General features: G+C 49.2%; 1 protein-coding gene across 2 annotated transcripts; it reads left to right on the top strand.

Moving 5' to 3' along the window:
- Positions 1–12,649: 12,649 nt before the first annotated feature.
- Positions 12,650–17,054, top strand: ZBTB25 (zinc finger and BTB domain containing 25). 2 transcript variants are annotated; one of them, XM_060262819.1, is made up of 2 exons: positions 12,650–12,853; positions 15,912–17,054. In XM_060262819.1, the coding sequence occupies exons 1-2, from the start codon at positions 12,678–12,680 to the stop codon at positions 17,050–17,052; spliced, it is 1,317 nt and encodes a 438-aa protein (XP_060118802.1). In that variant the 5' UTR covers positions 12,650–12,677; the 3' UTR covers positions 17,053–17,054. The 2 variants fall into 2 exon arrangements, with proteins under 2 accessions (XP_060118802.1, XP_060118801.1); XM_060262818.1 differs by having other exon boundaries at positions 15,909–17,054.
- The last annotated feature ends 1,266 nt before the right edge of the window (positions 17,055–18,320 follow it).

Here is an 18,320-nt window from a genome sequence, read left to right as displayed (position 1 = left end):
TTCACCCACCTCACAGGGTGTCTGTTGTGGGGGAGGAAGATAAAGGAGATTGTAAGCTGCTCTGAGTCTCTGATTCAAGAGAAGGGCGGGGTATAAATCTGCAGTCTTCCGTACTCTGAATCTTAGAGTCTCAGAGTGGTCATAATCTCCTTTACCTACCCCCGCAACAACAGACACCCTGTGAGGTGGGTGGAGCTGAGAGAGCTCGTGCAGCAGCTGCCCTTTCAAGAACAACTCCTACGAAAGCTATGGCTGACCCAAGGCCATTCCAGCAGGTGCTAGTGGGGAATCAAACCCGGTTCTCCCAGATAAGAGTCCGCACACTAAACCACTACACCAAACTGGTGTAGATTGAGTGGGGATGCTGCAGACTGTAGGGTACACTGCCTCTGCACCCCCCCTGCTGGCAGGAAGGATTAGGGGGCATTGCTGGTTATGGCCCTGGGGACAACGCTTGCACGTTATCATGTCTTGAACTCAGATTATATGCTTTTGTCTACTAATATTCATATACAGAACTTGTGTTGCCCTCAGTGGGGTGGAATTGCAGCCCGAATCTTTATCCACGCGATTCTTTCTAGTTCTTTTTTATATTAAAAAAAACCCCTTCTGTGGTAAAAAAATTAAATCCCTGATGCAGGTCAAGTGATATTTCCCCCAGAATCATTGAAAACCACTGTACGTACTAGAAAGTTGGCTAATAAAGAAAGTAGATAGGAATAAAGTTGGCTGTTGTCGATGTTCCGGGCTGTGTGGCCGTGGTCTTGGTATTGTGAGACCTGACGTTTCGCCTGCAACTGTGACTGGCATCCTCAGAGATGCTCAAGATTCTTCTCCAGCACCACAGCTCAAAAACATCTATTCTTCTCCGCTCGGCCTTCCTTATGGTCCAACTCTCACAGCCATACATTACTGCTGGGAATACCATTGCTTTGACTATAGGGACTTTGATTGCAAAGAGACAAATAAGTGGCTTCCAGATCAAATCAAGCCTGAACACTCTGCAGAAGCTCAAATGACTAAACTGAGGCTGCCATACTTTGGTTCCACCAGGGGAATACAAGATTCAGTGGAGAAAGGAATAGTGAACAGGAGATGGATGGACTACGTGAAGGAAGCAACAGCCCTCAGTTTGCAAGACCCCAGAAAGGCCGTTAATGACAGAGCAGGAAGGGTTGCATCAGTGCTTAGGTCTTGTGGCTCTTTCTTTCTTTCTTTCTTTCTTTCTTTCTTTCTTTCTTTCTTTCTTTCTTTCTTTCTTTCTTTCTTTCTTTCTTTCTTTCTTTCTTTCTTTCTTTCTTTCTTTCTTTCTTTCTTTCTTTTTCCGCCCATTCCCCGAAGGGCCCAGGGTGGAGCGCAACATAGGAAAATACCATCAAATACAATAAAAACATTTTAAGAGCAGACAGCTCAACAGCACTCAGACAAATTCCATATCACAATATTGTCCAGCCTGGCCATCTCGCATCATGATGGAGGGAGGGACGGTGGCTCAGTGGTAGAGCATCTGCTTGGTGAGCAGAAAGTCCCAGGTTCAATCCCCGGCACCTCCAACTTAAAAGGGTCCAGGCAAGTAGGTGTGAAAAACCTCAGCTTGAGACCCTGGAGAGCCGCTGTCAGTCTGAGTAGACAATACTGACTTTGATGGACCGAGGGTCTGATTCAGTAGAAGGCAGCTTCATCTGTTCATATGACAAGATGTTCTCCCTTAAAGATGGCTGATATTATTCCTTTTTATACCACAGATGATAATACTGACGGGAGGCCAACCAGATCAAGAAACAGACGCCCGCAGCCTCAACTAAAAGCCTGGTGGAACAGCTCCGTTTTACAGGCCCTGCAGAAGGCTAATAAGTTTTACAGGTCCTACAGAAAGCTTTTACATGTCTGGGGAAATGCTGATTGCCACTTTGGTGTCAGGCAGCAATTTTCCTCCAGGCCAACCTGGCTAGGGGTTCTGGAGGGGTTTGGGGTTTTTTTGCCATCTTCTGGGCATGCAGCGGGGGTATGCGGGGGAGGTATTTGTACATTTCCTGCATTGGGCCGGGGTTGGACTAGATGACCCTGGCGGTCCCTTCCAACTCTGTGATCCAGTTTAATGGAGGGGTCCTTGACCTTTTTTAGCCTGCAGGTGGCTTTGGAATTCTGACCCAGGGTGGGTGCCGCAAAAAAATGGCTGCTGCAGGAAGCAAAGCCAACCACTCTCCTAGTAACCCTTTAAACATTTAGCTCTTGTGAACAGGTTGCCTTTTAATTGGCACAGACAGCAGATCTTCGGTCAGAATTCCCACGTGGTGTTGCCCACTTTCTAGCACTTAGGATGCTGAGCTTAGGAGTAGAAGGATCATATTTCAATCCAAAGGAAGGCAATAGACATCCCAACAGCTAGAATATATATATATATATATTTCCCCTTTTGGAATGTTTGGTGCCAATTCGGTGTAGTGGTTAAGTGTGAGGACTCCTATCTGGGAGAACCGGGTTTGATTCCCCACTCCTCCACTTGCACCTGCTAGCATGGCCTTGGGTCAGCCATAGCTCTCACAGAGTTGTGCTTGAAAGGGCAGCTTCTGGGAGAGCTCTCTCAGCCCCACCCACCTCACGGGGTGTCTGTTGTGGGGGAGGAAGATAAAGGAGATTGTGAGCCGCTCTGAGACTCGAGTGGAGGATGGAATATAAATCCAATGTCATCTTATTTATTTATTTATTTGGTTCACTTATATTCCGCCCTTTCCCAGACGGGCTCAGGGCGGATCACATTCAGATAAAAACCAGTCACATATCGTAAAACCAATACAATTTAAAACAACAGCATTACATCAACATTAAATAACAGAGGTGGGCGGCACATAGTGCAACTTTAGGTGTAATAATTCAGTGGCCCGAATATAAAGAGTCGGATGATAGATCACTAGGGGGGGCAGCCAATGGTATAGGTAGAGGACGCCCGCCTGCCTCAACTAAAAGCCTGACGGAGCAGCACCATCTTGCAGACCCTGTGGAAGGGTAACAAATCCGGCAGGGCCCACACCTCCACTGGGAGCAGATACCACCAGGTTGGGGCCAGGGCCGAAAAGGCCCTGGTGCTAGTCGAGGCAAGTCGGACATCCTTAGGGCCCGGGATGACCAAAAGGTGTTGGTTGGCCGATCGCAACGTCCTTTGGGGCTCTTCTTCTTCTTCAGGAACGGGGACATTGCTGTGAGATTTATGCAAGCTGGAGTCTAAGGCTACCCGAAACCGGATATTATCGATCACCAGTACAGCTTTGCTTCTTTAAGGTGGTTAAGTCTGAAGTGGCCAGAGAAGAATATTTTTGACTGAACCACATTTTTGGTCTGACTTGCAGGGCTGGATCTAGGGAGGGGCAGGGGGGGTGCTTGCCCTGGGTACCGATGGGGGGGGCACCAAATTGGGTATGGAGTCCATTGTATTCCGTGGGACCATAAGATAGAATGGCCCAAAAGGGGGCGTCATTTTTTAATTTTGCCCCCCCCTTAAAAACATGCCCCCATGCCGCAGAGTGTTAAAGCTGCAGTGCTGCAGTCCTTAGCTCTGCTCATGACCTGAGTTCGATCCCCGGCGGGTAGCCAGCTCGAGGTTGACTCGGCCTTCCATCCCTCCGAGGTTGGTAAAATGAGTACCCAGCTTGCTGGGGGGAAAGTGTAGATGACTGGGGAAGGCAGTGGCAAAGCACCCCGTAAAAAGTCTGCCGTGAAAACATTGTGAAAGCAACGTCACCCCAGAGTCGGAAACGACTGGTGCTTGTACAGGGGACCTTTCCTTAAAAACATGTAGTTCGGTCCTGCTGCCTTCATATTTATTTGTTAAGAGCAACCTGCTTTTGTACTGATTACTGCACTGTGTTACACTGCTTGTTGTATTACTTGTTAGTAGAGTTTTCCTTGTTTGAGTAGGCTTTGTTGTTAAGACTGGGTGAGTGGGCGTCAACGTGGCAGGTGAGGTTCAATGTGGCCAAGTGCAAAGTAATGCACATTGGGGCCAAGAATCCCAGCTATAAATACAAGTTGATAGGGTGTGAACTGGCAGAGACTGACCAAGAGAGAGATCTTGGGGTCGTGGTAGATAACTCACTGAAAATGTCAAGACAGTGTGCGTCTGCAATAAAAAAGGCCAACGCCATGCTGGGAATTATTAGGAAGGGAATTGAAAACAAATCAGCCAGTATCATAATGCCCCTGTATAAATCGATGGTGCGGTCTCATTTGGAGTACTGTGTGCAGTTCTGGTCGCCGCACCTCAAAAAGGATATTATAGCATTGGAGAAAGTCCAGAGAAGGGCAACTAGAATGATTAAAGGGTTGGAACACTTTCCCTATGAAGAAAGGTTAAAACGCTTGGGGGTCTTTAGCTTGGCTTCTCTTATGTTCTTATGTACATATTGTTCTCAATCACCAATGTCTAAAACTTTAGTGTTGTTAAGCATTCTAGTCTTTTGTTACCCTGGGGCTTTCCTTCTACTTTATAGCCATGTAATTACCCCAGGTCTCCTTTGCTTGTTGATCACTTTCTAACACTTGGCAGGTGGCAGTAAAGCCGTTGGGTGGGCATCCTGTGGCCTTGGGCCAGTCCCAGTTCTCTCAGAGCTGTTCTCTCAAGAGCAGTTCTCTCAGAGCTCTCTCAGCCCCACCTAATGTTCCCTCTAAGCTGCAGAGCCTTGTGAGCAAAAAATTCTACTTTGTGAGCTACTGGCATGAAAGTTGTGAGCTACTGCATAAATTATTGTGCTCCGGGGTCATCCTTCCTGAGCGAAGACAAAAAGGTGTGAGCTGGAGGGTAAAAATCTGTGAGCTGTCTCACGCTAACTCAGCTTAGAGAGAACACTGCTCACAGGGTGTCTGTTATGGGTGTAAGAGAACCCGCTCCAACATTGAGGTGTGGAAAGAAAGATTTAGGAGACAATAAAAATTCCGGGAGACGTCTGACTATAGGAAAGGGGGTGCGCACAAAGGTTGAGAGGGCATCTGTAGTCTTAGAAGACTCCTCTCAGAAGACTCCTCCTGCCTTTGTCCGTCCAGCTTTTATTGAAACCAAAACCTCACATCATTCCACCAACATTAGCCAATTAATTATATGTGTCTGGTCAACGTAACCACAGATAACGCCTGCGCAGATCACACAAACAGCACGTTTCCTTATCATAACATAACAAAGCTTCAATACATTACATTCTGTGGCGCAGTTAAATTCTCTGCTGTTAAAACTGAATCCCTACAATGGGGAGAAGCTGCTGCAAGCAGGATTCTGGTGAAGCAGCGGAGAAATGCCCCAAGTAAAGCACAAGACGCTGAATTTCCAAATCAATAAAACATCATCGCCTCTGACCCTTCCATGGTGTTGTAAATTGAAAGACTATAGCTGCTTGAATAAACCTCAGATGTTTGAGAGCCACAAGACATGAATGTCAGAAGTGGGAGGGAGGAAGGAAGATAGATGGAGGGAGGAAGAGGTGAAAGGAAAACAACTTTAAATGCATTCTCCAAGCTGCTGGCTGGTTAGGTTTGCAGAAGTGATTTAAAGCAGGGGTCCTCAAACCCCAGTCCGTGGACCAGTCCGGCTCCGTGGCCTGTTAGCAACCGGGCCATGAGTTGTATAATTATTTCATTATATATTATAATGTTGTAGTGGTAATATTATGAAGAAGAGGACAACGACATTGGATTTATATCCTGCCCTCCCCTCCGAATTTCAGAGTCTCAGAGCAGCTTACAATCTCCTTTCCCTTCCTCCCTCACAACAGATACCCTGTGAAGTGAGTGGGGCTGAGAGAGCTCTCCCCAGAAGCTGCCCTTTCAAGGACAACTCTGTGAAAGCTAAGGCTGACCCAAGGCCATTCCAGCAGCTGCAAGCGGAGGAGTGGGGAATCAAACCCAGTTCTCCCAGATAAGAGTCCGCACACTTAACCACTACACCAAATTAATAAAGTGCACAATTGTATTATCCCAAAACCATTGCCCCCCTCCTCCGCCAGTGTATGGAAAAACTGTCTTCCACAAAACCAATCCCTGGTGCCAAAATGGTTGGGGACCATTCTCCAAGAGGGCCAACAGGGTGTTCGGGGCTTTGGAAAAGGAAAGGTCCCCTGTGCAAGCACCAGTCGTTTCCGACTCTGGGGTGACGTTGCTTTCACAACATTTTCACGGCAGACTTTTTTACGGGGTGGTTTGCCATTGCCTTCCCCATTGTCATCTACACTTTCCCCTCTAGCAAGCTGGGGACTCGTTTTACCGACCTCGGAAAGGATGGAAGGCTGAGTCAACCTCGAGCCGGCTACCTGAACCCAGCTTCCGCTGGAATCGAACTCAGGTCGTGAGCAGAGAGTTCAGATCACAGTACTGCAGTACTGCTGCTTTACCACTCTGCACCACGGGGCTGCTTTGAGAACAACACAATATGGGTGAAAGAGCCACGTGTGGCTCCGGAGCTGCCATTTGGCCACCCCTGTAGTTCTATACCAAAGCTTGGGACCAGTTAGACCCACATTCAGCTCTTTTGGTTCCTGCAGGCCTGACCCACAAGGTCTGAACGAACCTATGTTGCTCCCCACCAAGCCCCGTAGGGAACAATGACTGACAACAGCACAGTTTTGCACAGCCCCATCTCAAAGGCTTCCTGTGCTCCAGACAAAAGACATCTGTGACCTGCCTTTCCCCCAGATGCTTCCTGCAGCACCGCCTGACTCAAAAACGCTCAGCGCGTTGCGGTTTGGTTTGCAGTTCTCTCACCGGAGGCCCAAAGCAGCCCTTGTCTGTCTGAGGCCCTGATTATTATTTATTGACTTCACTGACATCCTCCTGATTCCCCTAAAGGGGAGCGGAAAGTAGCTTACACACCATTCTCTTTCATTTGTCACAAGAGCCCTGTGAGGTAGGGCTGTGGCCAAACTTGCTTAACATAAGAGCCACATAGAATAAACATCATATTTAAGAGCCGCAAGATAGGAACATCAGAAGTTTGAGAGCTACAAGACAAGGGAGGGAGGAGAGAGAGGTGGAAAGGAAGCAACTTTAACTTACATGCATTCGCCAAGCCATTGGCTGACGTGGCTTGTAGAAGTGAACATGAACATATGAAGCTGCCTTCTACTGAATCAGACCCTCGGTCCATCAAAGTCAGTATTGTCTTCTCAGACTGGCAGCGGCTCTCCAGGGTCTCGAGCTGAGGCTTTTCACACCTACTCGCCTGGATCCTTTTTGGAGATGCCAGGGATTGAACCTGGGACCTTCTGCTTCCCAAGCAGATGCTCTACCACTGAGCCACCATACCTCCCCTATGTGATTTAAAGAGACTAAGTGATTTAAAGAGACTAATGTCTTCTCCAAGCCAGCCAACAGGGCGGTGGGGGCTTCAAGAGCCACACAAGGCTCCTGAGCCGCAGTTTGGCCACCCTGACTGAGGGCATGTAACTGGCCCCAGATCTTTCAGTGAGTTCCCGTGAACTAAGGAAGAACAGACACAAAGGCTGCGATCACATGCACTAAATAGTGCACTTCCAGGGCGTTTTCCAACTGGATTTTTACCGTGTGAACCGGCAAAATCCAGTTGGAATGTGCATTGAAAGTGCGTTATTTAGTGTGTGCGATTGCAACGAAAGTTGGAGTCAAGCGAGGGGTCATTTTGTAGGTTAAAAGGTGCAGGAGCTCAGTAGCATATCTCATTTGCATATGCCCTAGATCTGTGTGCAGTGGGGAGAGAACTCCCCAGTCCCCACTTCATGCAGACCCTGGCTGGAGGTTCAGGAGCTGTGCTCCTGTGGAATTCAAGCCCTGCCAGACTTAAAGTTTAATTCTGGGTCTAAGCTTTCCAGTGCGTGCATGCTTCCGAAGTCTTGGGCCCCTGCACTTTCCAACTGGATTTTTACTGTACGGACCGGCAAAATCCAGTTGGAATGTGCACTGAAAGTGGATTGAAAGTAGGGTTGCTAAATCCAATTCAAGAAATATCTGGGGACTTTGGGGGTGGAGCCAGGAGACATTGAGGGTGGAGCCAGGAGCAAGGGTGTGACTAGCATAAATGAACTCCAAAGGGAGTTCTGGCCATTACATTTAAAGGGACAGCACACCTGTTAAATGCTTCCTTCCACAGGAAACAATGAAGGATAGGGGCAGCTTCTTTGGGGGGCTCAGTCATCGGTACTGCCTGCGTCTGTTAACAAGAAGGATGCAACGGACAGCAGAATTTGGCACTTTATTTTCAAGTATCTAGAGTTGGCTTAAGCACTGGAATTATGGTTATGGACTTTGGACTCATTGGAAGTTTATGCGGAAAGTTAAATGTTTAAAGCATTTATTTGCAGCATATAAATAAATCGATGGTGCGGTCTCATTTGGAATACTATGTACAATTCTGGTCACCGCACCTCAAAAAGGATATTATAGCATTGGAAAAAGTCCAGAAAAGGGCAACTAGAATGATTCAAGGGTTGGAACACTTTCCCTATGAATAAAGGTTAAAACGCTTGGGGCTCTTTGGCTTGGAGAAGCGTCGACCGCGGGTTGGCATGATAGAGGTTTCAAGAGGGGATTGGATAAAAATATGGAGCAGAGGTCCATCAGTGGCTATTAGCCACAGCATTTTATTGGAACTGTCTGGGGCAGTGATGCTCTGTATTCTTGGTGCTGGGGGAGGTGGGGAGGCAAAGTGGAAGGGCTTCTTCTAGCCCCACTTGTGAACCTCCTGATGGCACTTTGGGGGGGGGGGGGGTTGGCCACTGTGTGACACAGAGTGTTGGACTGGATGGGCCACTGGCCTCATCCAACATGGCTTCTCTTATGTTCTTAATTATAGGGTGTTTGTTGTTTATTTTACCCTCCTGGGGATTGGCAACCCTAAAATTTGAAAGTGCATTGTTGAGGGTGCGTGATCGCAGCGAAAATTGGAATCCAGCGGCACCTTTTAGGACCGACAGAAAGCTTAATCCTGGGTCTAAGACGCAGATTTGAGCCACTGCTCTTAGAAAGGCCAAAGCAGCGGCAGAGCCCTGCTATAGTCCGATTGCAGCGGCGCCTGCACGAAAAGCCTGCCGTGACGTCACGGGTCGTACAGCTCTCTCTCTCCACCCCCCCCCCCGCCAGAGGCTTCCCCTCCCCTTTGAGCCCGGGAGGCCAGTGCGAGTGCGTGCGCGTGCGGCGGCGCAGCAGCGTGCGCGCGCCTCTCCCAGCGTACCGCCGCTGCCCGCTGTTTGCATGAGCCGGGAGGCTCGCGCTGTTTGGGTAAGGAGCGTCACCCCCGCCGTTGCAAGGCTCCCCATCCCTCCCGGGGGATGGATGGAAGTGTCCGGTTGCCCCCCTGGCGTAGATCCCCGTGCAAGGGGAAGGCAGATCGGCTCCCACAGAGCCTCGCGGCAAGCCTGGGCTTTGCATTGGGGTGGGGGTGGGGAAATGGGGCAGAAGGGAAGGAGGGCTTTGCTCTGCCTGCGGGGTCGTGCCCCCCCCCCACAAGCAGCTGGGAAGACGCCCCGGGAGGGAGGCGGTTGCCAGCTTGCCCGTCCCTGCAGGTGTCCAAGCTCTGGGGCTTGTGGGCATGCGTGGGAAGGGGATGTGGGGTTGCAAGGTGGGGGGTTTTGCAAGCTGCAGAATGCTCCAGAAGCGGCGGAGAGGGGAGGGGAGGGTTTGTTGTTGCCAACAGCCCGGAAGGGAAAATGTCCTGTCCTTTTAATGCAGGTTTCAGGAGGTGTGATCTACCAGGTCGTGTTGTTTACTTCCCGGCCGTTAAAAGCTTCAGTCGCCCTCTGTTAAGAGAACAAGTCATTCCCCCCCCCTTCCAGGTTGTTGGCAGCCCTTTGGGTAGGTTGCCAACCTCCAGGCGAGGCCTGCAGCTCTCCTGCAATTGCAGCTGAACTCCTAATCGCAGAGATCAGTTTCCCCAAGAGAACATGGCTGCTTTTGAGGGCGGGGTGTATGGCGTCGAGGCCCCTCCCCAAACCCCACCCTCTCTAGGCTCCACCCCCAAGTCTCCAGGAATGTCCCTACTCAGTTGGCAACCTGGGTTAAGATGCTTGCTTGGAGACGGGCGCCAACTGCACTGAGGGAAATGTAGTGTCTTTTCAATAGGGAGTTCATGAGATGTTATTTACTTAGGTTGCCAGGTCGGTGTTGGAAAACACCTGGAGACTTTGGGGGTGGATCTGGGAGAGGGTGGGGTTTGGGGAGGGGAAGGGACTCAGCATGGGGCACTGCCCTAGAGCCCACCCTTCCAAGCAGCCATTTTCTCCAGCGGAGCTGATCTCTGCCAGCTGGAGGTAAGTGGTCAAAGCGGCCCCATGTCATGAAAAAATGGCCCCATGTCATGAGAAGATCTCCAGGCCCCATGTCATGAAAAAATTAAGCTACCGCATTAAGCCTTGAGGACTGCGTAAAAGCCATATTTGACATTAGTCAAACAATAGTAGGGTGACAAGCTGTGGGATGTGTTACAGACAGGCTAGAACACTTGTGCTTTTATTAACCTTTTCCCAGACAAAATGCTTCCGGAACACTCCGGAAGAGGCTAGACAGGCACAGAGACGGAAGGACAATATTTTAGAAACCAACATGCGGACATCTCGCCCTTTTATTAACTCTTTCTCAGCCAAGAGGCCAGAATGGGCACTAAACAAAAATAGTGGCTCGAAAACAGCGAGATGTGTTACAGAAACTCAAGAACAATATTTTAGAAATGAACATGCAGAAATCTCATGCTTTTATTAACCTTCCCCCTGCAAAAATGCCTCCTGAAATGGGCATTAGACAAACAGTAGTATTGCAGAAAGCTGTGGCTGCATTACAAACACATGAGAACAGGGGTATCAAACCCATTTGTTTGAGGGCCGGATCTGACATAAATGAGACCTTGTCGGGCCAAGCCATGTCAGGCTGGGCCATGTGTGTACCTATTTAAGATTAGGTAGCAGAGATATAAACTTTATAAAGGACATAGATAAACACAATTAAAGATTTTTTTAAAACATGCTTAAAACACTAGCACTCGTTGGTCTTAAAGGTGCTTCCTTTGTATCTCACCATGGGATCCAGGGAACTGAACAAACAAAGCTCTGGCTCTTTCCTTCCTTCCCCAGGGGACCAGGAGGGGGTGGAGCCTCAGACTATAGAAAGAAGAGGCTTTGGCTCAGTAGCTCTGCTGTACAACTGAGAGTGCCTGGCAAAGCAAACTCCACCTCCCCCCTTCCTCCCCAAGGGAGGAGCCTCAGCCAATGGAGAAAATAAAGGCTTTGCTCTGTAGCTCCTGTGCAATTGAGCAAGCATTGCAAAGCAAGCTGTTATGCAGAAGCAAGAGAAGGGGAGAAGGAAGCAGATGACAGCCAGTTGCTCAGGAGCTTGATAGGAGGCCTCCGGGGGCCTGATTTGGCCCCCAGGCCGCATGTTTGACACCCCTGCTGTAGAACAAAAGTCCCTCAGAAGAGGCCCGAAAGTGCTTTTATTAACCCTTTCACAGCGCAAATGCTACCAGAACACTCTAGAAAGGTCAGAATGGGCATTAAGCAGCAGTACAGCAAATATTTTTTTTAAAACCCCACTGCAATGCATTAGAGATACTTGAGAACAATATTTTGGAAACGAACATGTGGAATTCTCATGCATTCTCATGGCCAGTGTGTGAGACATGATGCTGGACTAGATGGACCACTGATCTGATCCAGCAGGGCTCTTCTGATGTTCTTACAAGGTTGTTCCATGATCGTGGGGCTACCACCAAAAAGACCTTCTCTTGTGCATCTACCAAATGAGCTTCTTTAATTGATGGGACAGTCAGAAGGGCATCTTCTTGTGATCCTAATTCTTGGACAAGAATTTTGATGGACCAAGGGTCTGATTCAACATAGGATAACTTTCTGTATTTGTGTGTGTGTTGGCTTTGGTTGGCAATAAAACATCTCGAGACAGACCTTGGAGAAGCCGTGCCCTTGTGGTGGGTGTTGTGCTCCATTGTGCTAGCAAGCAACTGGTCGAGAGGTTCAGCATTCCCTTCTGGCGGTTTTGTCCTGCCATGCCCCTGAAATGATCTAAGACAGGGATGTCGAACTCATTTGTTATGGGGACCAGATCTGACATAAATGAGACTTTGTTGGGCCAAGCCGTGTTGTCTGGGCCGTGTGTTTACCTATTTAAGATTAGGTAGCAGAGATACAAACGTTATAAAGGACACAGACAAACACAAGTAAAGATTTTTAAAAAAACTTAAACAAAACACGCTTAAAACATTAGCACTCGTTGGTCTTAAAGGTGCTTTCTTTGTATCTCTGTCATGTGATGCAGAGAACTGGGCAAAGAAAGCTCTGACTCATTCCTTCCTTCCCCAGGGGGCCAGGAGGAGGGAAGAGCCTCAGCCAATACAAGGAAGAGAGGCTTGGCTCAGAAGCTCTGCTGTGCAGTTGAGAGAGCCTGGCAAAGCAAGCTCTCCCTCCCCCCTTCCTCCCCAAGGGAGGAGTCTCAGCCATTGGAGAAAATAGAGACTTTGCTCTGTAGCTCTGCTGTGCGATTGAGCAAGCCTTGGAAAGCAAGCTGTGATGCAGAAGGAAGCAAGAGAGAGGGAGAAGGAAGCAGATGACAGCTAGTTGCTCGGGGGCCTGACAGGAGCCCTCTGAGGACCTGATTCGGCCCTCAGGCTGCATGCTTGACACCCCTGCTCTAAGAGATCTCGTTTGGATCCCCCCAGATCCATGATGGACACAGCCAGCCACAGCCTCATCCTTCTCCAGCAGTTGAACATGCAGCGAGAGTTTGGCTTCCTCTGCGACTGCACCGTTGCCATTGGAGACGTCTACTTCAAAGCTCACAGAGCCGTCCTGGCGGCTTTTTCCAACTATTTTAAGATGATATTTATTCATCAGACGAGGTAAGGCAAATGCAGACTGGGATGAGGCGGGGCATGTTTTATGTAGTGGTTTGGTGTAGTGGTTAGGAGACTGGACTGTAATCTGGGAGAACTGGGTTTGATTCCCCACTCCTCTACATGCAGCTGCTGGGTGACCTTGGGTCAGTCATAACTCTGTCAGTCATTCTGTCAAGAGCAGTTTCTGTCAGAGCTCTCTCAGCTTCACCTACCTCACAGGCAGTATACTCTCTAAGCTGAGTTAGTGTGAGATAGCTCGCAGTTTTTTAGCCTCCAGCTCACATATTTTTTTCTCAGCTCAGGAAAAATGGCCCCAGAGCACAATAATTTATGCAGTAGCTCACAGCTTTAATGCCAATAGCTCACAAAGTAGAATTTTTGCTCACAAGACTCCACAGCTTAGAAGGAACATTGCTCGCCACGGGGTATCTGTTGTGGGGAATGGAAGGGAAAGGAGATTGTAAGCTGCTCTCCTTCGGATGAAAACAAAGATGATGATGAAGAAGAAGAGAAGGGTGGGATATAAATCCAGTCTCCTCCTCCTTCTCTTCTTCATCATCATCTTCTTTGTTTTCATTTGTAGTCCACCTTTTGTCACCGTGACTCAAGGTGTATTACAACCAGGGCTGGAATTCTGGCAGGAGCTCCTTTGCATATTAGGCCACACACCCCTGATGTAGCCAATCCTCCGAGAGCTTACAAGGCTCTTTTTTGTAAGCTCTTGGTGGATTGGCTACATCAGGGGTGTGTGGCCTAATATGCAAAGGAGCTCCTGCTAGAATTCCAGCCCTTACAACAGTGGAAGGGGATTGTTTATTCAGTCAGCAAGCGGATTACAAAATGTAACAACGTTCCCACGAGCAAGGATTCTTGGCAACGCGAGCTATTCAGTCAGTCACAGGGCGAATTACAAAATATGGCGTTTGAGTCTAACGGCAAAGATTCCTAGTCAAACAACACAGGGCAGTAGAAAAAGCAGAAGAAGCGAGCAGTGACTCTCAAAAGCTCCCACCCTGCCACAAAATTGTGTTTGTCTTCAAGGTGCTACTAGGATCTTGCTCTTTTCTGTTGCTTACAGACCAATGCAGCTACCCATCTTGATCTGTCAGCTTAAGGCAACAGGGCTGGGGGTTGAAGAACTGGAAATCTGCATGTCTATTTTATGACAAACTTCTGGTTTCTGAAAGTTCTAGAACATGAGCTCTCAGAAACCTGGGGAAGAATGTGACAGCTCCAACAAAGGAGATGGGAGGAATACATATTTCTCATTCTTCAATGTCAGCTGCAGGGGTTTTTGTGGGAGGTGGGGATGGAAAGTTCTGTCAAGTCGTAGCTGACTTGTGATGACTCTGGAGGGTTTATAAGACGAGATGTTCAGAGGTGGTTTGCCATTGCCTGACAGTGCGTAGAAACCTTGACTTCGTTGGTGGTCTCTTATCCTTGATGTGGGGGGAGGGGAGTCATAAAACCTTTAGGTGCCAGTTGAGGTAATAGTGATCTTCACATGTCTATCTATAATAATAATAATATAATAATAATTTTTTATTTGTATCCCGCCCTCCCCGCCGAAGCAGGCTCAGGGCGGCTCACAGACATCTATCTGTCTGTCTGTCTCATCTATCACAGGAGTGACCAAACTGTGTTTTGGGAGCCTCCTTCCTTCCTTCCCCTCTTCCTTCCTTGCCTCAAACATCTGACATTCATGTCTTGCGGCTCTCAAACATATGACATTTATTCTGTGTGGCTTTTATGCCCTGAAATAAAGCAACGAGACCAAGATGTGCTCAGAAATCATATTTAAGAAAGCAAAGTAGGGCCTTTATTTCCATTCCTCTCAGCTGAAGTATAGCAGTCGTTCATAAGCCTGGAATTCACCAAGTGCCTCTGGGTAATCGCAGGTTAATCTAGAGACACTGTCCATATAAAGGGATAAGGGGAGGGGCAATCAGATGTGCTTTGTTTTATATGCTCTGCTGGTTGGCATGGGGATGATGGATGAAATCGACCTTGGTAGTCCCCAGCAAGGTAGGCCCCAGTGCCATGGAAATGATGCTCCTTCTATTCGCTCCTGATAAAGGTCATTTGTGGTAAAGACTGATGAGATATTTAAGCTTACGTCTTAGCTGGTTTTTGGTCTCCCAGCTTAAGAACATAAGGAGAGCCAGTGGTGCATCTAGCCCAGCATCCTGTCTCATATAGGGGCCAACCAGTTCCTCTGGAGGGCCAACAACAGGGCAGAGAGGCTGAGGCCTTCATTAGAGCATCAAAAGAGCCCTGCTGGAACAGACCACTGGTCCATCTAGTCCAGCATCCTGCCTCACACAGTGGCCAACCAGTTCCTCTGGAGGGCCAGCAACAGGGCAGAGAGGCCGAGGCCTTCATTAGAACATTAGAAGAGCCCTGCTGGATCAGACCAGTGGTCCATCTAGTCCAGCATCCTGTCTCAGACAGTGGCCAACCAGTTCCTCTGGAGGGCCAACAACAGGGCATAGAGGCCATGGCCTTACCACTGGCTCTGGGATTCAGAGGATTAGTACCTCTGAATGTGAAGGTTTCCCTCAGCCACCATGGCTAGTAGTCATCGTCAGACTTATCCTCCATGAATCTATCTAATCCACTTTTAAAGTTGTTTATTCCTGTAGTCACCACATGTGTTAGAGAATTCCACATTTCAATTAATCCCTGTGTAATCTAGTATTTGCAGTTTTCGTAACAGATGTATATTCTAGTAAATGGTGAGCCATCAACTTAACCTTCTTCTGTATTATATTTTTAAGCAATATATGATTGTTCATTTATACATACTTCTTTTGTCTTATTTTTGTAAAGTAGAGAATTTATTGAAGGTCATTCAGAGTATGAGTAGAAAGTGATTTTTTGATATCACAGATGTTAGCCAATTAGCGCTGCCCACAGTGAAGTTTCCAGAAATTTTCAGAACTTGGCCCTGGTGTAAGTGGGCGGGGTGGGAAATTACATGGTTCAGTGTTACGACTGGCATCTTTAAATAGATAGTTGTTCTGCGATGTGCTTACTTAACTCTCGTCTTTGTTTCAAGCAGTGAATGCATAAAGATTCAGCCGACAGATATCCAGCCCGATATCTTCAGCTATTTGCTCCACATCATGTACACCGGGAAGGGCCCCAAACAAACCGTCAATCATACGCGGCTGGAGGAAGGCATCCGCTTTCTGCACGCAGACTACCTGTCCCACATGGCGATAGAGATGAACCGGATGCTCTCTCCGGAGACCGTGCAGTCTTCCAACCTGTACGGGATTCAGATCTCCACCACCCACAAGACCGTTAAAGAGACCCTGCAGACCAAAGAAAGCCTGACGGGTCTTGGTAGCCGGGGCACTAACCAGGGCGATCACCCGCAGCTTCAGCTCTCTCTGGCCATCGGGCTGGACGACAGCTCTTTGGACCAGCAGATTTCTCACCCTCCCGTCCAGGGGGCTGCCAAACCAGCTGAAAACCTCACCAAGCCACCGGTGACGATCAAGCAGGAGAAAGCTGACCCGGAACCGGTGGTGTCTCAGAGCCACACCTCGTCCTCCCCGGATATCGGGGTTTCGGCCTTTTCGAAAACGAACGTCAAAGTCCACGTCTGTCAGTACTGCGGGGAACGTTTTGAATCCCGGGGTCTTTTGCGGGAACATCTGTTCACTCACGTGTCAGGGTCCCTGCCATTCGGGGTGCCGGCCTCGATCCTGGAAAGCAACGACCTCGGCGAGGGCCAGCCGCTGAACGAAAACCGCGAAGCCCCCGAAAGCCACCGTTTCGACTCCTTCCTCCGGAAAGACAGCGAGCGCCGGTCGGCGCACCCCTCCCGCGGCAACTTGGAGGCCTTGCCCATCGGCCAGCTCTCTCTGGTTTCCAAAGACTCGGAGCCCATGGAGCTGAACTGCAACTTTTCCTTTTCCCGGAAGAGGAAGGTCAGCTGCACAGTGTGCGGCCACAAGTTTCTCCGGAAGAGCCAGCTGTTGGAACACATGTACTTGCACAAAGGGAAGCACTTCAAATACAGCCGGTGCCAAAGAGCAGGCAATCCGGCAGCCCCCAAGTTTCAACCTTACGGCGACGGTTGGGCACCGAGCGGGGTCAAAGGCACCGCCCTCCCGCAAGCTCACTTAGAATCGCAGGACCTGCTGGACCCCGACCTCTCGCAAGAGAACATTGATGCCATATTGGTCGAATAGCTTCCCCGTCCTCGGTGGTGTTTTCAGCCTGTGAATCCCTTCGTGCTTCTTGGTGGCTCTTTCGTTGGTACTGAAGATGTTCTGCGTGTTCTTCTGGATTTTGAAACGGCTCCGTCTGAAGCCCTGTCTGAGTGGCATTTTCACCTACCTGGGAAAATGGTGGCCTCCTATGTCATGTGTTTAATGGGTAGACTGTAAGGCAAGTGTCCCCAAGATGCCATGGCGAAAGCATAGCCTTCACCACCAGGGCTTTTTTTTGTAGCAGGAACTCTTTTGCATATTAGGCCACACACCCCTGATGTAGTCAATCCTCCAGGAGCTTACAGTAGGCCCTGCACTAAGAGCCCTGTAAGGAATTCTAGCAGGACCTCCTTTGCATATTAGGCCACGCCCCCCTGATGTAGCCAATCCTCCTGGAGCTTACAGAAGGCCCTGTACTGAGAGCCCTGTAAGGAATTCTAGCAGGACCTCCTTTGCATATTAGGCCACGCCCCCCTGATGTAGCCAATCCTCCTGGAGCTTCCAGTAGGCCCTGTACTTAGAGCCCTGTAAGGAATTCTAGCAGGACCTCCTTTGCATATTAGGCCACGCCCCCTGATGTAGCCAATCCTCCTGGAGCTTACAGTAGGCCCTGCACTAAGAGCCCTCTGAGCTCTTGGAGGATTGACTACATCAGGGGGTGTGGCCTAATATGCAAAGGTGTTCCTGCTACAAAAAAAGCCCCGGCCTCCACCTTCCCTGGGCCCAGCCGGTGTCGAGAGACCAAAAGGTTAAATGCCACAAATACGAGAGCCGAATAATATCGGTTAAAAACGTACAACATGAATACTATCAAAAGTACCAGAATGCATGTATCTATGAGATAAAGTCAGATATAGGCCCCTGTGTCTGTACTATGAAAGAAGGAAAGGGAAGAAGGTTTCTAAGGGCGTGTTCTGCATAGCACCGGTTTTGGGGAAGGGGAGGCATGTCCTCAATATCGGGGCACACTGAGAAGCCAGCCCCACATGGAGGCCTGGCAGCGGAAGCCTTAATTTGGACCATAATGCATTGCTGAGCCCAGGGCTGGCCCTCCCGCTTGGCAAATTAGGCAGTTGTCTAGGGTGCCGGGAGGGAGGGGGCAGCAAATTGGGCTCCCCCATCCCACCCTCCTGGTGCCTCATTCAAGCACCTAGTTTGCCTGCCTGCCTTCTCCGCCGCCTGCCACCATCGCTGCCGCCACCCGCCCCTCCATTCCCTTCACCTCCCCCCCCCCGCGACTCCGCATC

This window comes from Heteronotia binoei, chromosome 21 (genome assembly GCF_032191835.1).
Source record: "Heteronotia binoei isolate CCM8104 ecotype False Entrance Well chromosome 21, APGP_CSIRO_Hbin_v1, whole genome shotgun sequence".
In the NCBI taxonomy this organism is placed as follows: Eukaryota; Metazoa; Chordata; class Lepidosauria; order Squamata; family Gekkonidae; genus Heteronotia; species Heteronotia binoei.
The sequence above is the reverse complement of the archived record's forward strand: the minus strand, read 5'-3'. Positions and strand labels throughout refer to the sequence as shown.